We start from the raw sequence: 22,036 nt of genomic DNA, 5'->3' as shown, positions 1-22,036 counted from the left end.
CTCCATAATACCATTCCACACAGTTAAAGAAAAAAATTGCACAAAGACATTTTGTGCTAAACACACAAAACCTGGATATTTAATGTTGGCAAGAGAAGCTTTTATTGCTAAAACTGTAAAATGGCTAAAGCTGGTACACAAAAAAACCTATATTAAAATGGAGATTATTTCAAATGACATTTAATGTTTCCTATTTTTTCCTAGTTTTGAAAGAAACAAAGAAAATGTACTAGGGAACTTATTAGCAACCTCTTGAGCAGAAACTGATTTGTCTGCAGCCCATTTTTAACTTCAAAAAATAATAAAAATTTACAGTGCTCTTTTAAGTGTTTTCAAACTTAATCTCCAAGGTACAACATAAAAGCCATCCAAATGTTTTAAAGCTTTTATCATGCAAGAGGTATAGAAACAAAACACAGACACATTATGAAGGTCATCAGTCTCTTTTAATGGGGGAACTGTATATTTCAATCTTGTTTAGATTAGTACATAACCAGCCAACCACCCAACACAGAAACAAGTGTAAAATATACTTGATCTTGATTCAAGAAAAATGGGTCTCCAATTTCAACTGAGGGCAAAGAAGATGTAGTCCGTATTTTAATAATCCATATTTATTATAAAAATACAACTTTCAGCAAGTCCACATACATTTAACAAGCTTCTGCCCCACAAGCATATTACTAGAAACTCTAAAAATGTGAAGTGTGAACTTCAGTATTTCCCTTAGAGACATCACAAAATTAGAGAAGCTAGGTGTGAAAGAGTATTAATAAAGAGCCAAAAGCCTTAAGCTTTAATGAAAAAAATCTAGTAATAACTAGTACATCTGGCAGTTAGTCAACACAATTGCAAAAGTATCTTTTATTATCAAAGTGATCTTTTATTATCAAAGTGGTCTGTTGACTGTATTGACAGAAGAAAACACACAGTTTCAAGTACGTATTCGTCTTAAATATTGACCTTCAGAATTAGTTCTTTTAATATCTTGTTTCCTGGGAGGCAAGACCCATTTTTAGAATGCTTACTGACACCACTAAAGAACATTTCTGTTAGTCAAACCAGCTGATATGTCTTCAATTTTATTGGTAGCATACCAATTGTATAGTTAACTGGTGACATTGTAAACATCTGGTCAGAGACTAACAGGTTTCTGAAATACATGCTAAAGACAAAAAAAAAAAGTATCTGAGGAAATTACTCATTTTCTAAGAGAAAGGACAGTAGTGCATTCACTTCCCCTCTGTATAGAAAAATCCTAACAAAACACTTTTTGGAAATCTAATGTATGTATATTTAAGATCCCGTGCTACAGAGCATCATTAGATATTTTAACTGATAAAACTTAAAATATTCTGCCATGCCATAAAATACATACTTGTACTTTTGAAAGAAGTTTGGAGCTTCAAAAAGTTTGGACCACTCTGCCTTACTCAGCAAAATTTCATCTGTGATAGCAAGACCTAAATTATAAAAAAACATTTAAACTTTTTTTTTTAAAATACAGTTTAGTACCCAGAGTAAAAACAGTTTATTAATTTAGCAACGTTTACTACGAATTATTTCCCCCCTTCAAATTCAAAGGAATTTATCAACAAGCTTTATATTCCAGTCATACCTTACATGGTCATTATCATTATACAAATCATATTATTAAAAAGAACCTCAATAAAATACGTTTAGAAATGTTAATTGTTCAGTCTGATGATTTCACATATTTCTGCTTTGCAGTGTAACACAGCTCAGTTTAATCTTTTGTGTATGCCACAGTAACTACTCAGTCCAAAGAAGATAGAGATCTTCTTCCTTACAGTACTTGAATCATCTCTTGTGCAAGACATTGTACAACAAGGCAAAGAAACAGTGAGACAAACTACTGCTCTGCCCGAGAGCTACTGGTAGTTGCTCTCTGCATCAAGTCTACTCCTTGGTTTGATAATATCTTCTCTTATCTACTGTAATTATCCAAGTAGATTACTAGGATAAATCTAGGGCACTTATCTCTAGGCCTAATACAAGACACTATACTTGCTCAGAAACAGCCATCAAGTGGGATTACTACACTAATCTTCCATGTGGCATGCCAAAATCTAAAGCCACTAAAATAAACAAAACAAAACGATATTGTACCCTTAATTCTCATCTTCAGAGCACAAGGCATCCTAATTAATTACCCTCCGTTTCTAAGAGTGAAGGACAGATCTGCAGAAGTCTCTACTGAATTCAGAACTTTAAGCCATGTAAGTGTAACAGGCCAAGTTCTACCTCCCTTGGAAGAGAGTATCATGTCAAGAAACTATTTAACATCCTCCCACCTCCCCCCTCACAAAGCATACCCACAATGGAACTATTTTAAATCCATTTGAAAACATTTATATAGAGATCATAAGATAATACTTACCTTGTTTAAATTCCTCAACCATGACCATCCGTGTGGAAACGGACACATTGTAGGTAGAGTTCTGCTGTGGGTATGCTGGTGTAATTATAGGCATAAGATGGTACCTATCACTGGGGTTTACCTATATATAACAACAGCCAATCAGTTTTCTTCAAGCATACACATGAGTTAACAAATTTGGATTTCTCCCTTTACTACAACCGAGTCTTAAGTTCTAAGAGCCCTTAGTTTGCAGACCAAGTAAGTTTACCAATAGTTCAGCGAAAGTTTAGAAAAAAAGGATAATGCTTTCACAAAGGACATCATTCTGAACCACAGTGATGTGGGAGGGCTGTAACCTGTCAGCACATCAAGATCAAGTTGCAGGCATTTCTAAGTCCAGAAATACCAACTGAACAGAACAATTTCTCTCTTTAATAGAAATTAGCTTGTGATCACATCAAAACAAGGATACCTTATCACCACATGAGCACCTTCAGAAGAATGACTGTCTTCAGACCTTGCGAAAAATATTTTATGCTTTATTTCTGTAACACTACTGAAAATAAAGAGCCAGCTTAAGACGAGAGGCTCTAGGCAACCTGACAGAAGCATCACTTGCGTTAACATATCTTTTATTAAACGGCACACAGGGAAACAAAAAAGAAGGGACAAAACATACACACACAAAATACATTTAAATAGCATTAGGGTAGCAATCTTGTAGATGGTAAATTAAAGATAAAATCCTGTCATTCACTTACCCCACTTTGTTTAGCTACAACTCAGACAGTGCTCATCACACACTAACCTCAACCCCCTATCCCAGGAATAACAGTAAGACTCAAGAACACTTTTTCAACTGTCTCACATTATTTAAACGTGGACTTTTGTCAACCAGAAAAACAGATTTGAAGTACAAAAGGGCATACAACTCAAACTCTGGTGCTCACACTATTCGCCAAAAGATTAGTTGAACACCAACTATTCCAAAATTGACTAAACAGCATTGAACACATTCACACTATGCCCTACTGAAACCTCAGAACGTGAGCAGTGCATCTCCTACAAGCTGTTTTATTGACTGCCTGAAGAATATTAATGTCCAATGTCCTTAATATAAGTGCTACAAAGATGGAGATCAAATATTATAAATAACATACAAAACAATATAAAGACTTCAAGTTACGATCTTCTTTGGTCCAAGATGAAAAGACACATTACTACAGCTATATGGAAACGAACCTATCCAGCTGTGACTGTTGCATTGAAGTGAATTCAATATACTTGCAAAAGTAACAGGTTTTAAGTCAGAAGCAAACCGTTTTAATATAAGCAGTTTTTCAAAAATGCATTGCTTTAAGGCGTATATCTAATTATGCTGAGTATTTATTAAGATCACTTATTGCAAAAGTTGGGAGTAAAGAGTACACCGTTCAGCAAGTGTGCTTCAAGCGATCGGTTTAGAAAATTAAGCTAACTTTGTTCCACACTCAGGAGAACTAGAGGTTACTTATAACAAAGACATAATACCAAAATATTAAGTTTAATAAACCCAAAATGAAGTTCACCTAGGATTCTTTAAGCAACTGAATTTATTGTACAGTGTGACTTATAGGGGAAAAAATAATACACTAACCCTTGGGTCCCATACAGGCAAATTAAGATTGCATTCTTCTGGCTGTTTCAATAGCACTGGATTTGGCCATTCCCTGTTCAAAAAGATTGTAGCACTGAATAAGACTATTGGATACAACCATGTATGTTCAACAAACAATACTTTTGAATGCGATCCTTCTTAACTCTGCTTTCAAGGTAAAGCATCATTTCCTCAAGACTAAGCTGGTCTAACTGGGGTTGTTTAAATAAGCTGTATTGCTGAACTACAACACAGTTGTAATTAGCTTCTCCAGAGCATCAGAACAATGAATTTTCTGTAGTCTTGGAGCTTTATAACCACTGGCTTAGGTAACTGAAGTAAACTCCTCTAAATTCTTCTTGAAATATACCTATCAAAGAGGAATTTCTCTATGAAGATTGACGTTGGGTCCATCTTCAAGCTAGCTGTTTCACAGACAGACTACAGAAGAAACAGCCAGCATGATTACAGCATTATAGTATTACAAAGCATATGTGTTAAAAAAACAAACAATCAAGTCAGAAAGAAACCATGCTGAAACACCAAAAAGGAAAGAAAAGTAACACTTCTGTTCTTCAAGTCGTCTCTACTCCCATGAGTAAAGTTATCTTCCTATAAAGAGTAGAAGTCAGTTAATCTCTTGGTATTTGTACATTAACGCTCCTATGCTATGCACATATAAAATGGACAGCAGTATAAGGAACACATTAAACAGAGCTTGCAACCTATTTTCTTCTATTAATTTAGTGTGGCAAGATATTACTAAACACTAGGTACCTCAAAAAGGCTATAAAGCCTATGGATTCAAGACAGTGAAACTGTGGAAATTATCTTCACGTTAAGAAGGAAAGACACTATACTTGAAGTAAAGCAACAACTTGGTACAATGATTCTTAAAATCTGTCAACGTCTCATGAAGAATACAGGTATCCAGACATGCTCTTTCAAGAAAAACAGTATTCATTTGTAATCTGCAAAGTACACTTTTGTCCCATTCATTCTAAATTTACCTGGAACGTTCCCATTGTTCCCAGAGTTATTCAAACCATCTTTCTGAGGTAACTGGCTCAGGAGTATGAAACCATATGTAATTCCAAAACACCTACCTCTCCACACTGACAAGATTAAAACCCACACTTTTGCCACTGGTTCTCCTAAACTGCATTTAAGCTGTATGCCTAAGCCAGATACTGACAAAACTCCTTTTCCCATTAGTCGAATGTTAAAAGTCTTTAAATTTTGGGGTGTCTGCTCTTATTTTGCACAATGTAAGTATTTTATCTGAAGAGTAATGTTGAGTTACAATAAATACTTAAGAAAATTTTAATTAAAAACTGTTTTGGATCTTTAAGAACCAAGACATGTTTTTGTTTTGGATACTTTAAGAACAAGACATGTTGGGTGACTTATTGAAAAACTCAAGCTAACAACTTTCTGGCAGCAAGAACAATGCTTATAACTACCATCTTAATCTGGTAACAGCTGAAAATGATACCATAAAAACAGGACTAAAATTTAGTGTCTACAAACAATTTTATTTTAGTGTAATCTAGATTTAAAAAAAAAAAACAACATACCATTTAGAAAATACCAAGAAAAATTTATGTACAAGAGTTGATGCTATTGCATTTGGATAAAGCTGGCAAGTTCTTGCTACTAGCATAGCCCAGGAAACACCGCCAAGGAAACCTAGTATATTGGAATAGATGTTGTGGCCTGTAGATTGAGAAGGAAAGAGACAAAAGGAGACAATTATCAGTAACCATAAGACTTAATGAAAACGTCACAAATTTTGGAATAGAACTGCTTACGTTTTGCCCACAGTTTGATAGCTCTCAGTGTTAACCTGAAGTTGTCAATGTTTGGTACTAGATGCAGAATTTCATCGGTTACCCGGCAACCTGCCAAAAGAAAGAATCCATTACGCTTGCTGCCTCCAGAGTTTTTTGCTTGCTTACCCTCTCCCACCTTCAAAGCTATCAAACTTTTTAGATCAGCATGCTGGAAACTCATTTCGTATTTTCTGTTATTAATGAACTGCACAAGCTGTTTAACAAACATACAAGTTTTAAGTTCTGCTGTTATGAGATTACATGCAGCGTATCACAGAACGTGCAGACAAATTAAAAAAAGCATGAGTCTTCATGGACCTACAGAAAACCTGGAAGTCATAGGTCAAAGCTTTGTTTGAGTTTGTGAGAACAGGCTAAAAAGAACAGTTTTTAAACATACAAGTTGTATCATTACTTTGATGGGATATTTTCAGGCTTAAGAATAATATTACAGATGACAATATTAACTGCTTGATTTTTTTTTTTTAATCAAGAATAAATAGTTGTTCATTGTTATTAAACAGTTGCAAGAAAACAGTATTATCTAAGACTAGGAGTTCCTTTCAAAGCAAGTAAGAGGCAAGTATGAATTTCAGAGACTGCACAAATGTGAATTTCACAAAACAGTGCAAGCTGCTGTGGTAATCCCAAATTATCAAGTTTTCAGCTCATAGCAGAAGTCAGTGATATCTCACACACTCCTCTTCCCTGCGAAGTTGCATACAGGCTGAAGCCCCTACCACCCCATACATAAATAACAATTTTTAAAGCTGCAGTATTATAGGAAATTAAGGGTTACACAAGCTGGTAAACTACTAAAGACCTGACCTCAAACTGACAGTATTTTGATATCCCCAATTTGTCACTGAAGCAATTTATGCATATTAAAACACATACAAATTAAAAAAAATGCACCCATCTTTATTTCCATAAATAGATAGTGCTCCACACAGAAGTCTTGCAAGTCCCATTAATTTCTAGACAGCACCCAAATGAAAGAAAAAAAATTCATAATTTTTATAAAAATTTTATAAATTTTATAAAAATCTGGCCAACAAGAAACAACCCTTCATGCCAAAAAGATATATAAAACTGGCTATGACTTCATTTCCAGCTATAGAGTTGCTATATTTTCAGTCAAGTCCACATATAAACTACTGTATCAAACAATCTAGGATACTTATTAACAGATTAGACAAGAAGTTTATACAAAACTGTACATACATACCATTAAGACTTCGTATGCATCTAATGTCTAAATTTTTAAGTAGGATCGTCTCGTATACTTATTAACAGATTAGACAAGAAGTTTATACGCAAAACTGTACATACATACCATTAAGACTTCGTATGCATCTAACTTCTAAATTTTTAAGTAGGCTATCGTCTCGTAGGTCTAAGTCCTCAGGAATAGTTTGCAGTGCTAACCTTGCAAACAATATATCAATCTTAAAAAAAAAAATAGATAAGACATTAGAAAACTCTTTTTTCTTCTGCAGAATTAATTCTGTAACCCGTTTTCATCAAATTTACTAGTAATAAGAATAGTAGTCTTCCCAGTACCAAGAATCTCTAAACAATACATACTAACACCCTTCACAGACACTAAAAGAAACGCTTTCAGATGCGAACAGATGCAAATCCATCTTATGGCTCCTTTTCCAAGAGGGTGAAATACACATTAAGATCAATACAGAACCAGCACACACATAAAAACTATGTCAACTGTCAATGTAAATAAAAATCATTTGGGGACAAGCACCACTTCTAGGTCCAGAATACAAAATTTTACTACGTCAGAGCAAGTCATGAAAACATAACCTAGTTTTAACCTAAATATTCTCAAAATTATTACTGAATTACAGAAAAAGTAGGAGATTTTTCTGTATTTATGAAAAGTCTAGATATCTAATTACAGAAAACAGGAAGTTCTGACAATCTAGCAAGCTACTGAGCAAGTGTATAAATTTGTATAAATTTTGAAATTATGCCAAATTTCTTTGCTATTACTTCTGCAATAATTTGTCATCACAGTTTTTCTAGGTCAAGAACATCTAAGATACTGTTCAGCACTGAACTAGAGAGTTTTACATTGTCCTATACACAGCAAGGACATACAGATAGTAGAGAAGTCAGTTTGCCTTTCCAGTCTTAGATTAGGTATCAGTCAGTCAGTTTGATGAGAATATAAAGTGCCTATCGGCAGCTGGTCTGCTAGGCAACAAGCCCCCTTCACCAGATGAGACTTTTAATCATCATAAACTGATATCACTTCACCTACAAGATGATGAAATACCTAGTGTTACTGCACCAAGAATAAAACCATTTTAGTTACATTAAAATTATTTCAGGTAAAACAAAGCTGAAGATACCTTAAGATGAAGAACTTCTCGTAGGTGCTTAAAACTTTGCATCCATCTGTTTTAAACTATGAAGCACTTCTCCAAAGAAAAGTGATTTCTAAAGTATTCAGTGCACTTCTGATTTTAAAGTCTTTAATACCTGGTCTTAACAACATTCTATACTACAAGTAGAAGTTTCTACTTAAGTCGAAAGTACTACTTTTCAATGTAAATGAAGTTCAAAATTAACTTCAGCTTGAAGTTCTACCTCTAGAAGGTCTAGCACCTCTAAAGATTCAAAGTTCATTAACAATAAAAGGATTTTTCAAATAAAGAAATGACTAGCCTGTCCTATCATTTGGGGGGGAGGGGGGCAGGGAATCAGTTTTCTACAGGAAGAACAAAAAAAAATCAAGAAGGTTCTTGTTTATGTTAAGCAAGAACATAAAATACATGTGTAAAAACTTATTAGCAGATGCACCAAGAATAAAACCATTTTAGTTACATTAAAATTATTTCAGGTAAAACAAAGCTGAAGATACCTTAAGATGAAGAACTTCTCGTAGGTGCTTAAAACTTTGCATCCATCTGTTTTAAACTATGAAGCACTTCTCCAAAGAAAAGTGATTTCTAAAGTATTCAGTGCACTTCTGATTTTAAAGTCTTTAATACCTGGTCTTAACAACATTCTATACTACAAGTAGAAGTTTCTACTTAAGTCGAAAGTACTACTTTTCAATGTAAATGAAGTTCAAAATTAACTTCAGCTTGAAGTTCTACCTCTAGAAGGTCTAGCACCTCTAAAGATTCAAAGTTCATTAACAATAAAAGGATTTTTCAAATAAAGAAATGACTAGCCTGTCCTATCATTTGGGGGGGAGGGGGGCAGGGAATCAGTTTTCTACAGGAAGAACAAAAAAAAAAAAATCAAGAAGGTTCTTGTTTATGTTAAGCAAGAACATAAAATACATGTGTAAAAACTGGTATTAGCAGAAACTTCTGAAGTTTAACTGACAGGATCACCACAAAACTGAAGTCCTTTTCCTCAGTTCTAAGGTTTTCTTTAAAGAGAGAAAAACTTCTGACACCTTTTGTCTGCATTAGGAAAAAGAAAATTAAATTAAAATCTTCTGATACTGACATATTGGGCACAAACGCAACTATCAGAAATTGTGGCCCAACGATACTTGTATGTATAAAAAGAGTGCTTATGATAAGTTAGTGTTCAAGACTAGAGAACTCTTAAGCACTGTCAGCAACATGGGTTAAGTCTCAGGCATAAATCTAAGACACCAAAGCCCACCATAAATTACTACCTTGGAGCAAGATACTACTACTCTTATAGCAGACAATCCTTTTATTTCCCTATTTAGGCTTGTATTTTGAATTTCATTTTCAAAAAAGAAGACAAAACACTAGCTTGAATGTAAATGATTTTAAAAAACGTACAAATAGCAGACTAACCAGAGGAGGCCTATGGCAAGTTTCAATATTTAGAATGAATACCTAAGCTATGTAAACAGAAAACAGATTCTCCAGAAAAGTGTTCCTAATACCCAACTGTATATGGACAGTAATAAAATGGCTGACACAGATGCAAAGTCACAGGCTAGCTTACTGCATGGTATTACATTTCTCTGCACATCTCTCATTTGGAGAAAATACATCTCTCTGCCTAAGCATCAAGTGACACAAACGTCAGTGAAAATACAAACAAGTAAAGCTGGACGGATGAGGGCAAGGGGCGTGGTTCTTCTTCCTGAGACTCAAAAATTGCCAGTACCCTAACTAATGACCATTATAATTGCAAGGCAGATATTTAACTCGGACTGGGAGAGAAGAAACTATCCAGTCTTGTGTACAATACTACAGCTCTTCAAATCATGTCATGTGTCAGAAGATTAGCATGGGAATTCTTTCCCCGCTGTGAAGTACCTGTCTTATACCCACCAGTTACTGGTTGACATAAGCCAGGAACAAGTCTGATGAACTGTGTGTATGAACAGTTCGTCTGTTTTTGTCTTGTCACCAAGATGACAGGTTGACTATAAAACAGTCTGAGAAAGATTAACAGAGTATCTTTTGAAAGCAGTGTTCCTGTTTTCTCAGCAACTTCCCCCAAAATAGTAAATATCAAGTTAAGCAAGTTCATCACTCCAAGACAGCTGATCCATCAGGCTACAGGCAAACTGGATAGAAACTGGCAGACCAAAACCATTGTTTTGGTCATGTGTTTACAGACATCTGAAGAGAACAGGACAAAGGGGATACCTAGTTTGCCTTCAACAGTACATTTTTGAGAACTGATCAGAGATCGCACAACTTCCTATGGTATAAGGTATTGAAGCAAATCTGAATTTAAGGTTTGGACAGTGAATCATTAGCAGCCAAAAATTATTGAAGCCACGTTATTTATGAACATAATTTCTATTAAATGTTAAGTCTTAATAATGCCAAAACTGGTACTCTACAGGTCACTAAACTAATCAGTGTAAGTGGGTAGCAGTGCCTAAGAAAGAACAGGGAGATATTCTACATGCAGCTTTAAGTACATCAAGAAAGACTTGTTTCAGTCTTAAAGCCCTACTTTAAATTACACAACTGAGAATGGTTGTCAAGGACTTGGGTATGAACTTAGGGGAGTCATTTTAGTAACATTCATATAAATGAATACTACATGAGTTATGGAGATCTTGAAAACTTTGTTTTAACCATGTTCTACCAAAACAAAATAAAAGAAGATCTTTACCTCTATTCCATCAAAACAAAGTTTAATAACTGGGACAAAAGCTTCTTCAACAGCCTAGGGGGAAAAAAGTTATATTTTATCTTCAGCATAGAGAAGAACATTTACAAGCAATAGCTAGCAGGTCTAAACAATCACGATGAAATGCTATATACACAGATGCTTTTCCATTTTCAGGTCAATTTTTGTCAGCAACATCTTTCTCCACCATTGAGGATTTATGCAGTAAGCACTGATCTACTCCGTGCTACAACTGTCTAGATGTTAATTATAACCCAAACTTATACCAACCAGCTCTGATGATGTTACCTCAAGGTGTCTCTCTCTTGCTACATGTAGGACACAATCAAGCACCTTTTACTCCTCACAGCATCTCTAAGTATTCAAAGGCCAACCTATGGGGATTCTTACTCTGAGGCCTCTTCTATTGTTTCTGCAGTCAGTATTTTATGAGAAATGACAAGGAGACAACTGTGTAACTACGCAGTCTGACTTCATCTAAACCAGTTGCAAGTCAGCGGTCTCCAGAGCTTGAGCATCTTTTCTAAATGTGGTCATTAATAAGGTACTTCGACAAACAGTATCCGTGATGAAACTATGAAACTTGATGTCTACTCTGCAATCAGCTAGGAATACCACCTTCCTGAACTGAGCATCTGAACTAAATGCAGATCCGCAGAGACCTACTTTTGTGAAAGCCAAGAACACTGCATACTTCTGAATAAGAAATGTTAGGTACTGCCAGAGGCTAAACAGAGTTCTAAGAGTGTTCCAGTTCTTAACAAGAGGAGGAGACAACACTATTCTATGCACTTAACCTTAGTTAAGGTTACCTTAATTTTTCTGGTTGGCAGGGTGGATCCTAAGCAAAATATGAAGTTCACAACTCTCTCAGACTCACTCACTAGAGCAACCATTAAGAAAGCCTAGGCTCCCTAAAGATCGAGATGTACAAACTTTTCTCGACCTAGCTGGAATGATTTAAAAGCGTTATGACACCCTGACCTAAACATTATCTGCATCACTGCAGAGCTACACTGAATAGCGTACATTGTTCTATGCTGCTGCTAAATCAACTACATTAGTTTGAGTTAGATAGAGTTTATAGCAAAGTTAACTGGAAATCTGAAAATCAGAATCATCTTAATTATAGCATGTGGATTTAAAGATTACTAAAAGTGTTCAGATAATAACGCATTCAAAACAGTTGTTTCAGTGCATATAGTATTACCACCAGACGTTTGCACTACCCTGGTAGTTACCAACTACAGGATGCAGAGTGAAAGAATGCTGCAGAGACAGTCCCATTTATTTTATGGGACCAGGACTAAACCAAACAAAGTTTAATACTTGCCAGCAACTACCTTCATCTAAAAAGAAAGAATTGCAGCAGAGAAAAATATACTGAGCCAATACTGAGAAGATTAAAGCTCCCACCAGTTGACCTAGGGAGGCTTGTCATTTAGGTAGAAGAGAAACAAAATACCGTGTACCAGTGTGTCTTCCATTCCTACAAGGGAAATCTTCATCTTTACATGCTAAAAATCTTGCACAAGCATCTAATGAGACACACTAAAAATGTAACCCCCATTTTCAAATGCACAGTTGACAGCCAATATAGGTGGTTTATTTAATATCAACCACTGTAATTGTTTACATAAGCATTAAATTATAAAAACAGCAGCATAACAATACACTTTAAAACCTTCATTAAAAACACGCAAGTTAGTTTGAAAAGGATCAGGACCAAACACTTATATTTGAATCTGACTGTTGCTAGAAAGCAAGCAGAAATTTTGCAATACTAACACACATGCTAAGTTAGGAGATCATTCTGCCATCCAGATTTTTAAATGAGTGTCTCTAGTAAGCGGGAACAGAGAAAATTTGGAAGAATCTCTATTTATTTCAACTATGATGATAGGCTTTGCTGCAGGTTAACTAAAAATCCATTGCAAGCCTTAATAGTAAAGTTATATTTACTTATTTAATGATTTTGCAATACTAACACACATGCTAAGTTAGGAGATCATTCTGCCATCCAGATTTTTAAATGAGTGTCTCTAGTAAGCGGGAACAGAGAAAATTTGGAAGAATCTCTATTTATTTCAACTATGATGATAGGCTTTGCTGCAGGTTAACTAAAAATCCATTGCAAGCCTTAATAGTAAAGTTATATTTATTTATTTAATGCATCATCTTTCACCATTAACTTCTCAGCATCATCACTTCAGCTAGCTGTTATCAGGCAGTTCACATACCCTCAGGTCTTTTACTTCTTCTTGTTGTTTCAGTTTTTCATAAAATGATGTGAAAAAATCACTTCTTTCAACATGTCTTGGTGCAACACACAGGGCATCAATATCAGCACCTGAAATTGTTTATTAGCACAAGTAAGTTTCTCACACTTCACACACATGAAATGCCAGTAATAGCCAGAAATTTTTTTGAAACCAAACAGGAAAATTTAGTTTCTCTTCCTGTAGAATGGCTTTTCTTCAGGAATACTAAGTCAAACCAAATGAAAATTAAAAAGTTCATGGCTATTAAACATACTGAATACATACACACATTCTTCTTTCAATTGTGGAACATATGTAGTAATTTTCAAAGAACAAACCATGAGAAGCCAAGTATACAACTTTCTCTATTTTTAAATAATTTCCAACTTTTTTGTCTGCTTCCCAACCCATGACAAGAACATAATAGAGGAATGTATTTCTTTTATTTAGAATGAAGATTGGAGATGGCTGACAAAAAAAAAAAGAAAAAAAAATCTAACACAACCTCAAAAGACAGCAAGTTTTTGTTATTTAAGTGTGACATTTACAGATATGTCATTAGCTCAAACATACGAGTTTTTATAATAAAAGTAAATGTTACCTTTTGTATGAACCCCTAATCTATAGGATCCAAATGTAAAAATTTTTCCTCCAACATTTTCTATTACAGACTGTGGAAGATTCTAAATGGAGCAAATAAAATTGGTTATTTTACCTTAACAAGTTATAACAACACACACAATTTATTTTAAAACAAAACGAAAAACATTCCACAAAATTTACATTGTTTAAGGTGCAGTTACTACTGCAATAATAATCTTAGTATTTACAGAGAAGACAGAGGTATGTTTGCCACTTGGGAACCCTTTGTAACATTTCATATATATTACATATTACTGTTTCAAACTTGGTAATTGTTCCAGCAGTTCTACACTTCAGGTGCAGCATCTTCAAAATATTATGGACATTAAACACATTTTGCTTAATACTCAGGCATTTTAGACTGACTTAGAAATTGATGATGGATTCCAATTTAGAGCAACAGAAAAATACTATTTACAGTATCAGTGTTTATTAAATTACTTTCAGACACACCCATACTACATTCTTTAAATTAAAGTTTGGGGTTTGGAGAGGTATTTATTTTATGTTAAAATTGTTCAGATACATATACTAAAGTTCCTAGATTTGTACCTTCAAAAAAACTTGAATCCACAGTACTGTGGGCAAAGACAGTTACCCTTTCATAACAGGATGCAATGTTACAATCTGAAGCCCTACATTAATGGTCACGCAGCAAAAGATATAAACAAATCAAAACCAAATTATTTTGCAATATATATATTGGATTAACTTAAGTAGTTTCCAATCTTACACCAGTCAAGACTGTCTCACTATTTTGTTTTCAAGGATCAACATGTATATAGCAGGGTCGTGTGTGTCCCTCCCCCAATCTTGTTCATGTATAAATTCCCATTTCATAAGAGAAGTGTACAGAAGAAATACAATCTAAATATAGTCAAAGCAAAATAGCTTAAAACATTAGGCTTCTACCCCTAAAAAAAGCCACTTCCATCTTTACATTTTTGCAAGTCTATAATCATTCAAGAAAAGGTGTATGTAGGGGTTTGGGGACTATAACCTGGCAAAACCACTACTATCATTATTAGAGTCTACAAAAGTAACATTACAGGACTGACATTAAAGACCACAGATCATAAAGCTGCAAGAAGTCCATTTTAAGATCTAGCACTGGTTCACAAAGCCAAACAATCTAAGCATATAATTAACATAGTACTATACATATGTGTTTTGACAAAAAGTCAAGCTGTATTTCTACCTAGGGAGAAGAGGGAACAATTGAAAATTACTATTACAACTACCATGACTTTTTCCAATATTTATCAGTTTCTTTCTTTGACTAAGTTCTACTTTGAAGGGATGATGTTACCTGGAAACAAAAGAAGCTACACAAAGGTGATTTGTTTTTCCAATTTGATCAAATTTGATCCCCAAATCTAAGATTCATCCTGTTTAGACTGGGAACATATTTTGGAATTATCTTCCTACAGCAGTCTTAGTATGAGCAATTTCATGTAAAATACATCCATACCTTGCTTTCACTGATTTCCCGTATCCATTCCTTTACCAGGTTATTTAATTTTCCCAAAATTAGAATCCTATTGATAAACAGCAGAATCACAGGTCATGAACTTAGACCAAACTAGTAGTATTTTTAAGACCCTGATCATCATTACACAGTAAGTCAACTACAGTAACATTGCATATCTAATTACAGATCTTGTTTATATATATATACACACACTGAAACAAAGTAAATCTTACAACATTCCCGCTATTTTTTCCCCTTTAAAGATGTTCAAGTTATTTAAGCTCAGAAAAAATGCAAGCATGCAAGGCCTACACACATTGCAGGTATATGAATTCTACTCACTTTCAAAATAAAACCTTAATTCATAAAACACATGCACCTAAAAAAACAGTGAGAAGCACTACTGAGAGCAAAACACTCTAGAAAGTTTAATAAGGAAAAAAAGCATAGGGGCCACTACCACAAAACAGTTATGAAGGGGGAAAAAATACAAGCCAGCCTCCGAAATTTAAAGGCCATTTTAATTCCTTTCTGTGTTCTGAGGTATTTGTCTTAAGGAGGGGGGGAGGGCAGGGAATCAAGCTTAATATTCCACTAGGCTTTTAAGAAAGCATTTGAATGAACATAAGCATGCTTAGGGTTCAGTAGTCAACTACATGAACCTCCAGATAGAGAATACCACTGCTAGAATGAGTGTTTACTCACCTGCGTTGCAGTTCTTCTTCCTCTTCAAATACACCATAAGGTTTTAGAGTTTCAATTAATTTCTGGGTAAGCATGCAGTCAAACTCCTTGGGGGCAGCTAAACTGATAGGTGAGGTAATGCCATAATGCTTCTGTAGTTGCTGTGTTTGTGATCCCTGGGTTGTAACGGGACTAATAAAGGCAATTAGATAAAGTTACTGACAGAAACAAAACAAAAAAAAATTTTTTAAATTATTTTTTCTCATCAGAGTAGCAGACAAGAGACACATACTAAGGAAATAAAAAGTTAAGCCTACTGTTAGCATTTACATCCCAGATCAATCTGTGTTAAATCTGTGTTATTAAGGACAGCAGTAGAATTACCTTTCTCCAACTCTAAGTATCGATTGTAGGGTTACAAGTTGCTATGAGGCATGATCTTTTACTTCAGCTGACTTCACACACTCAAAACAGTCACATAAGTAAGGAGGCTTTAGTATATTTTGAGCCCAACAGCATCATATAGTTATCTTTAAGCTGACTTCTCTTCTGGCTAGCATGAAAGGATGGTTAGACGAACAATGTCAGCTCAATCTGTGCTGGCAGTATTACATATAGCCTTGCTTTATTAGGGGGGTGGGAGGACAATATCAGAGGTTTGTACTAGACTTTGCCTAGCACAAGTACCAAGGATGTAAGCAGTACTCTCTCCATGTCCCTCATGTTTCCTTAACATGACATTTTACTTGATATAAGTATTTTTCTAAATAGGAAAGTAAGCCTAAAATAAACCTAACCCACCATAGGGTTAAATCTGCAAGGACCTAGTTCACTACTAAACAGTCCAATTACAAGCCCTCATAGCATCCTTGCCTCGCACTTTTCAAGCTACGCAAATAGATATGGAGCCAAACCTCAAGCACAAGGATGATACTCTGAAGTCAATCCCCCATATTTCAATGTCGCAAGAAAGGAGAGGAGACCACACAAAAGAACTTCAGCAGAAACACAGAAGTAAAGTTATCATCATACTGTGAAAACTACTAACAGCTTTCCTAGATCATCATACGGTGAAAACTATTAACACCTTTCCTAGATGAGCATCCTGTATGACAAACAGCCATGCATTTTTTCATCATGGGCATATATTTGTTTATGATGTTCACATTTAAACACAGCCTTATTTTCAGAACAGTTTGAGCTTTAAGGTTAGTAATTCTAAGTGTTTCAAAACTGAACTTGGTCTTGTGTAACATACAAGTGCTTGGATTCAGTGATAACTGCATGCTATACCTATATAGTTAAAACTTTTTTTAACTGATACTAGCAACAACAGGTAGCCATTAAAAAAAATTTCTTAAACATATTCAGTATTGTAGAATAAATTACATACTTCAACATTTAAGATAGCCAAATTTTAAGTTAAATAACATTTAGTCTTGCTCGTTATATACTTCACAGGTTTAAAAAATACCCTACTTAAATCTGTATTTAAAAAGCTCTAAAGGTTAGTTGCAGCATTAAATACTAGTTTTATATCGACAACTTTCCTCTAAATTATGAGTATTATTCCTCCACCTTTGATTTTTGAAAATGACAAATCATTGTTTTTAAGCATACTGAAAAGCTGCTTTTCTTTAAATCTGTATTGAAAAAGCTCTAAAGGTTAGTTGCAGCATTAAATACTAGTTTTATATCGACAACTTTCCTCTAAATTATGAGTATTATTCCTCCACCTTTGATTTTTGAAAATGACAAATCATTGTTTTTAAGCATACTGAAAAGCTGCTTTTCTGAAACCAACTTGTTACTTAAATTAATCAACCTTTCAGAGACCAACAAAAACATTATGATCTCTCATCAAAATACACATTTCAGAAAATGTGGCTATTTTCTCAAATTTTCAAAAAGCCTTACCAACAATTAAAGCAAGTATTACCTGAAAATTAAGGCAACACTTGTGTAGAAGTGTTATATCTGCATTATTTAAGTTACCTTCCTACTACATAAGACTACTCCCTTTCAAAGGTATAAAGTAACATTTTGTTTAATATCAAATATATAACTAATATTTTTAATTCAGGTTATGCATTAATATCTTTTTTTCCTGAATTCAATTATTCATTCTACTAGGGCAAAAGCTTTATCACCAGTTTGGTCTCCTTCAACTTTCATAGAGATAAAGTCTAAAGAAAACAGCATCCTCCACGTCAAAAAAAAATCAAGCTGACAGCTTATGTGAAAGTCCCATTCTTAGCAAGCGTAACATTCCCCTGTATATTGTATTATCAGTCCTTCATGTTTATACATGTTATATACTATTTCTATCATACAAAATGAGAAATGATTTTTCAGGCTAACTACATATTATGTGTGGAAAAACTACAGTACAACTTCACTTTTACTTCCATAATCTGCTGTCTTCATCTCCTCAGGATTTCATTCCTCATTTCCATGAAGACTAAGTATTAAAAAAGAACATCTTAACTTAAAATTGACAGGAATCAACAAAACCTAATATAATTTTCCACAAGCTAAACCCATTCTAAAACTGTTATAAGTACTATAATTTGTTTGAATTCAGTCGCAATGCAAGTTTCTCACAAAGCAAGTTCTAGCACATTTGTCCCTTTGCTTGTTAGCAAAAGGAAAAAAAAGCAAAGTAGGAGAAAAAAATACTAAAAAACTGTACATTAAAAAAAAATCAACCCCAAGTAATCATGTCTGGGAACATTATTTGACATTGCTTCCTTAAGCTAAGAGGTTTTAATCACCTAATGAAAAATTTGGTAGCAGCTGAACAAATCATATAGACTTTAGGACTTTATGTGTGAAAGTAAACATTCACAAATAGTAGCTTCAGCTACTTAGTTGGTACTAAAAAAAGCAGTCAGAAAACAAAAGGTCTCAATACATAAACATCCTTTGGATATTATGAATATTTTTACTTATAGCACAAAGCAGTTAGTTAAATTTGAACCACAATTTCTCCCCTTTTGCCAACTGTTAATTTGAAAAAATATATTTGCTTTTCAATTTAAGATTTTGCAGTTTATTTTTACAGGTTTTTAAAGTAGTAATCTAAAGCAATCAATATTTTAGTTTTGTGTAAAAACTTCCTGATGGTCTGACTATAATTTTCACCCATCCATAACTAGACACTGTATCCAATTCAACAGATATTAGACTTCATTGAAAGGACTGACAAAACACATCCTGGCAGATGATGTTACTAGATTTCAAGAAAAGACTCAATGTCACTCAGACCCAGACTCAGTGAAGCAGACTCCTGAAGTCAGTCATGCTGACTGAGCCCTCTGTCTTCCACCTGCTTGTAAGGGCCATGCTTCACCAATTTGAGAACTAATAACTTGAAAATAATCTTTCACCTTGCCCCCAAAATTACAATACATAAAAACCAACAAACATCAGATCGCTTCCCTGATCTAGTTTACAGCATAACCCTGGCACTGCAATGTGCAGGTCTGTCTTCACAGAACACCAAGTTGACATGATTTAAACCAGTACTATCTCCAACCCCTACAGGACCATCAGAGCATGGTCATACAACACGAAATAAGCTTTGAAACTGTTCACTAAAACAACAGCTTTAAACAACCTATTAAATCAATCACCTGATACACATCTTTGGGAATTGTTACACAAAACCAGTTACAGTCTGTACAGTTACTGCTTTTATATTCACGTATAAGAATGAAATAAGCATGTTGTCAACAGCACAGGACCTTTCTACACAAATGTTTCGCCTGTGTTTGAAGGTTGAGGAGTTAATAAGAACACTTTCACTGGGATGATATGTAACAATTCTCAACATAGCTGCCTTCTAGAAGATTTTACAACTCCGGAAGACACAATGAAGCTTATATTTTAACATATATTAGTATTGAAGAGAATATAGGTTATTTCCAGCTAAAAACATTTAAATTGAAGCTCAACTGTTTATACCTGCTGAAGTTAAGACTATTCTAAGGTTTCTGTAGCACACCAAAAGGTATCAGAGAAGTGCCTTTGTAAAATGACAGAAAAAATGGTATTTGGCAAGAAAGTTTGTGAAACTCATTTAAGGATGCAATAAACTAACTAGTGCTAGGTAACCCATGTTCATTCATTTAAATGACAGCAAGTCATCAAAGTTACTACAAAACAAACAAGTAAAGGTATATCCTCTCCCCACCCCCTACCTTCCACAAAACCAAGAAACTTCAAATAAAGCATCTGCTAGCTGCTTTTCAAATGAAACATAATTTATCACTGAGAAATAAACTTTAACATTAAGTGCTCATTTTCCCGACTTTAATGTTGTATTTACACATTACATTTTAGCCAGAAAATGCTAATGATTAATACTCTTAGATTTATCTTTTATTTTTTCCTAAAACCATGAAGATCACACTCTACTCCAATATCTTCCCTCTTGAAAAGACATACGGACATTCTAATTTTTACCTGTGACATGTCACGATATATCACTTTTGGGATCCCTTAGTTTAAACTACCGAACTTATTCAAAGAGAAAGGACAGGTAAGTGTCAATGCTAACCTTCTACCTGAGAGGATTAGGGAAGTTAAGGCCTTGTGGGGGAGGGGGCTATGTCAAATCTGCTAGTCGTTGAAGTTAAGCATTAACAAAAAATCAAGGAATATTAAACAGCAACAGAAAGTCCCATCCCAGCTACTCAATCTTGACAACAGCAGAGGCAGACGTGGCAGACCTTGTCAAGGTCTCAACTCAAAGCATGTTTAGGGTTTGGGTTTTTTTTTTTTTGTGGGGGGGGGGGGGAATTGAAGTTTTTCTTTTTAATGTCACGAAGAAAATTAAGATACAGTTTGGGGCTTTTTTGTTTATTTGTTTCTAGTCAACCACAAACACATGAAGATCTTGCTCTCGCTCCGCTATTTGTGCTACCTGTCAATAGCACAAATATAAAATAGAGCTGCAGAAAATGATGTAGAGTTAAATTTAACATGCTATTGTTGTTGCTCTGGTTTGACCTGAATTTTTGAAGAGCATATGCTGACAGTTTAAACCATCTGCAAATTTGGGCAACAGCTACAGTGGTTTAATTCTAAAGTGTTATGATCCAATATTTCATATTCATGTATGAATTAATCTCATCTTGCAGAGAAATGTACATGTACTTTTTTCCCCCATATAAAAACACAAACACACACAGAGTTCTAGTCTGTACTAAGCTGACAGCAAGTACAGCTAAACTACTTTTTTTTTCAGAACCCAAAGTTTTGGTAGGCAGTATCTTCTTACATTGTTATCAGTAACTACTGAATTAAAAGAGAACAAACCCTGGTAATATGGCCACTGCCAAAACCATTTTACAACAGGGTGCAGAAGTGGAAGAAAAAGAACAAATGAAGCTTGTAAGAGGCTTTAAAGTTTCTAGAGCTGTACACCTTTAAACTCCTTCAAACAGAAGTGACTACACATTGTTCTAAGGTAGAGGGGGGAAGATTGTGAGATAAGGGGAAAAAACTTTCCAACTCATCTTTTAAAGACCAGGTTACACCATGAACACACATTCACATAAACTGAAAACAGACTTAGAGCAAATACAGGTGTATCTATACAACGCTCCCCCATACATAACTAAGAGTTAGATACAAATTTGCAGTACTCTAATATTGTTTTCTTTTACAAAACTGGAACCTTTCTCCAACCTCAGAAGAAACAAGAATCCTGTCACAAACTTCTTTTTCAAGCATACTTTGTATTTAACCCTCCTCCCAACCTTACCTGAAAACCACTATTGTTCTACACACTTTTTTTCTCTTCACTCTCAGTATTCTACCCCAGTTCTACTGGTAATTTTTTTATTGTGTTATTCGAATTAAGATTTTATGCTTAAAATGAGCCTTGAAAAGCAAGTCCTATGGCGACACGGCACCCCAGAAAGACTTGAGTCAGACAATGGGACTCATTTCCAAAACAACCTCATAGACACCTGGGCCAAAGAGCACGGCATTGAGTATATCACACCCCGT

General features: G+C 34.7%; 1 protein-coding gene across 3 annotated transcripts in view; it reads right to left on the bottom strand.

Moving 5' to 3' along the window:
* The window catches only part of PAPOLA (poly(A) polymerase alpha), a 49,039-nt gene that overhangs the window by 20,213 nt on the left and 6,790 nt on the right, over nt 1–22,036 (bottom strand). For 2 of the 3 annotated variants that reach the window (XM_009280817.1, XM_009280818.2), the window contains exons 2-12: nt 16,040–16,210; nt 15,335–15,401; nt 13,823–13,904; nt 13,201–13,310; nt 10,943–10,996; nt 7,188–7,299; nt 5,831–5,920; nt 5,597–5,735; nt 4,020–4,092; nt 2,402–2,522; nt 1,379–1,463 (exon numbers count right to left, since the gene is read on the bottom strand). In XM_009280817.1, the coding sequence (XP_009279092.1) occupies nt 1,379–1,463; nt 2,402–2,522; nt 4,020–4,092; nt 5,597–5,735; nt 5,831–5,920; nt 7,188–7,299; nt 10,943–10,996; nt 13,201–13,310; nt 13,823–13,904; nt 15,335–15,401; nt 16,040–16,210 (1,104 nt within the window). The remainder of the gene's footprint in view (nt 1–1,378; nt 1,464–2,401; nt 2,523–4,019; nt 4,093–5,596; nt 5,736–5,830; nt 5,921–7,187; nt 7,300–10,942; nt 10,997–13,200; nt 13,311–13,822; nt 13,905–15,334; nt 15,402–16,039; nt 16,211–22,036) is intronic. The other variant, XM_009280819.1, reaches the window with a different exon arrangement.

Source organism: Aptenodytes forsteri, unplaced genomic scaffold, assembly GCF_000699145.1.
Source record: "Aptenodytes forsteri isolate BGI_AS27 unplaced genomic scaffold, ASM69914v1 Scaffold193, whole genome shotgun sequence".
NCBI lineage: Eukaryota > Metazoa > Chordata > Aves > Sphenisciformes > Spheniscidae > Aptenodytes > Aptenodytes forsteri.
This window is presented reverse-complemented; position numbering and strand designations above follow the sequence as displayed.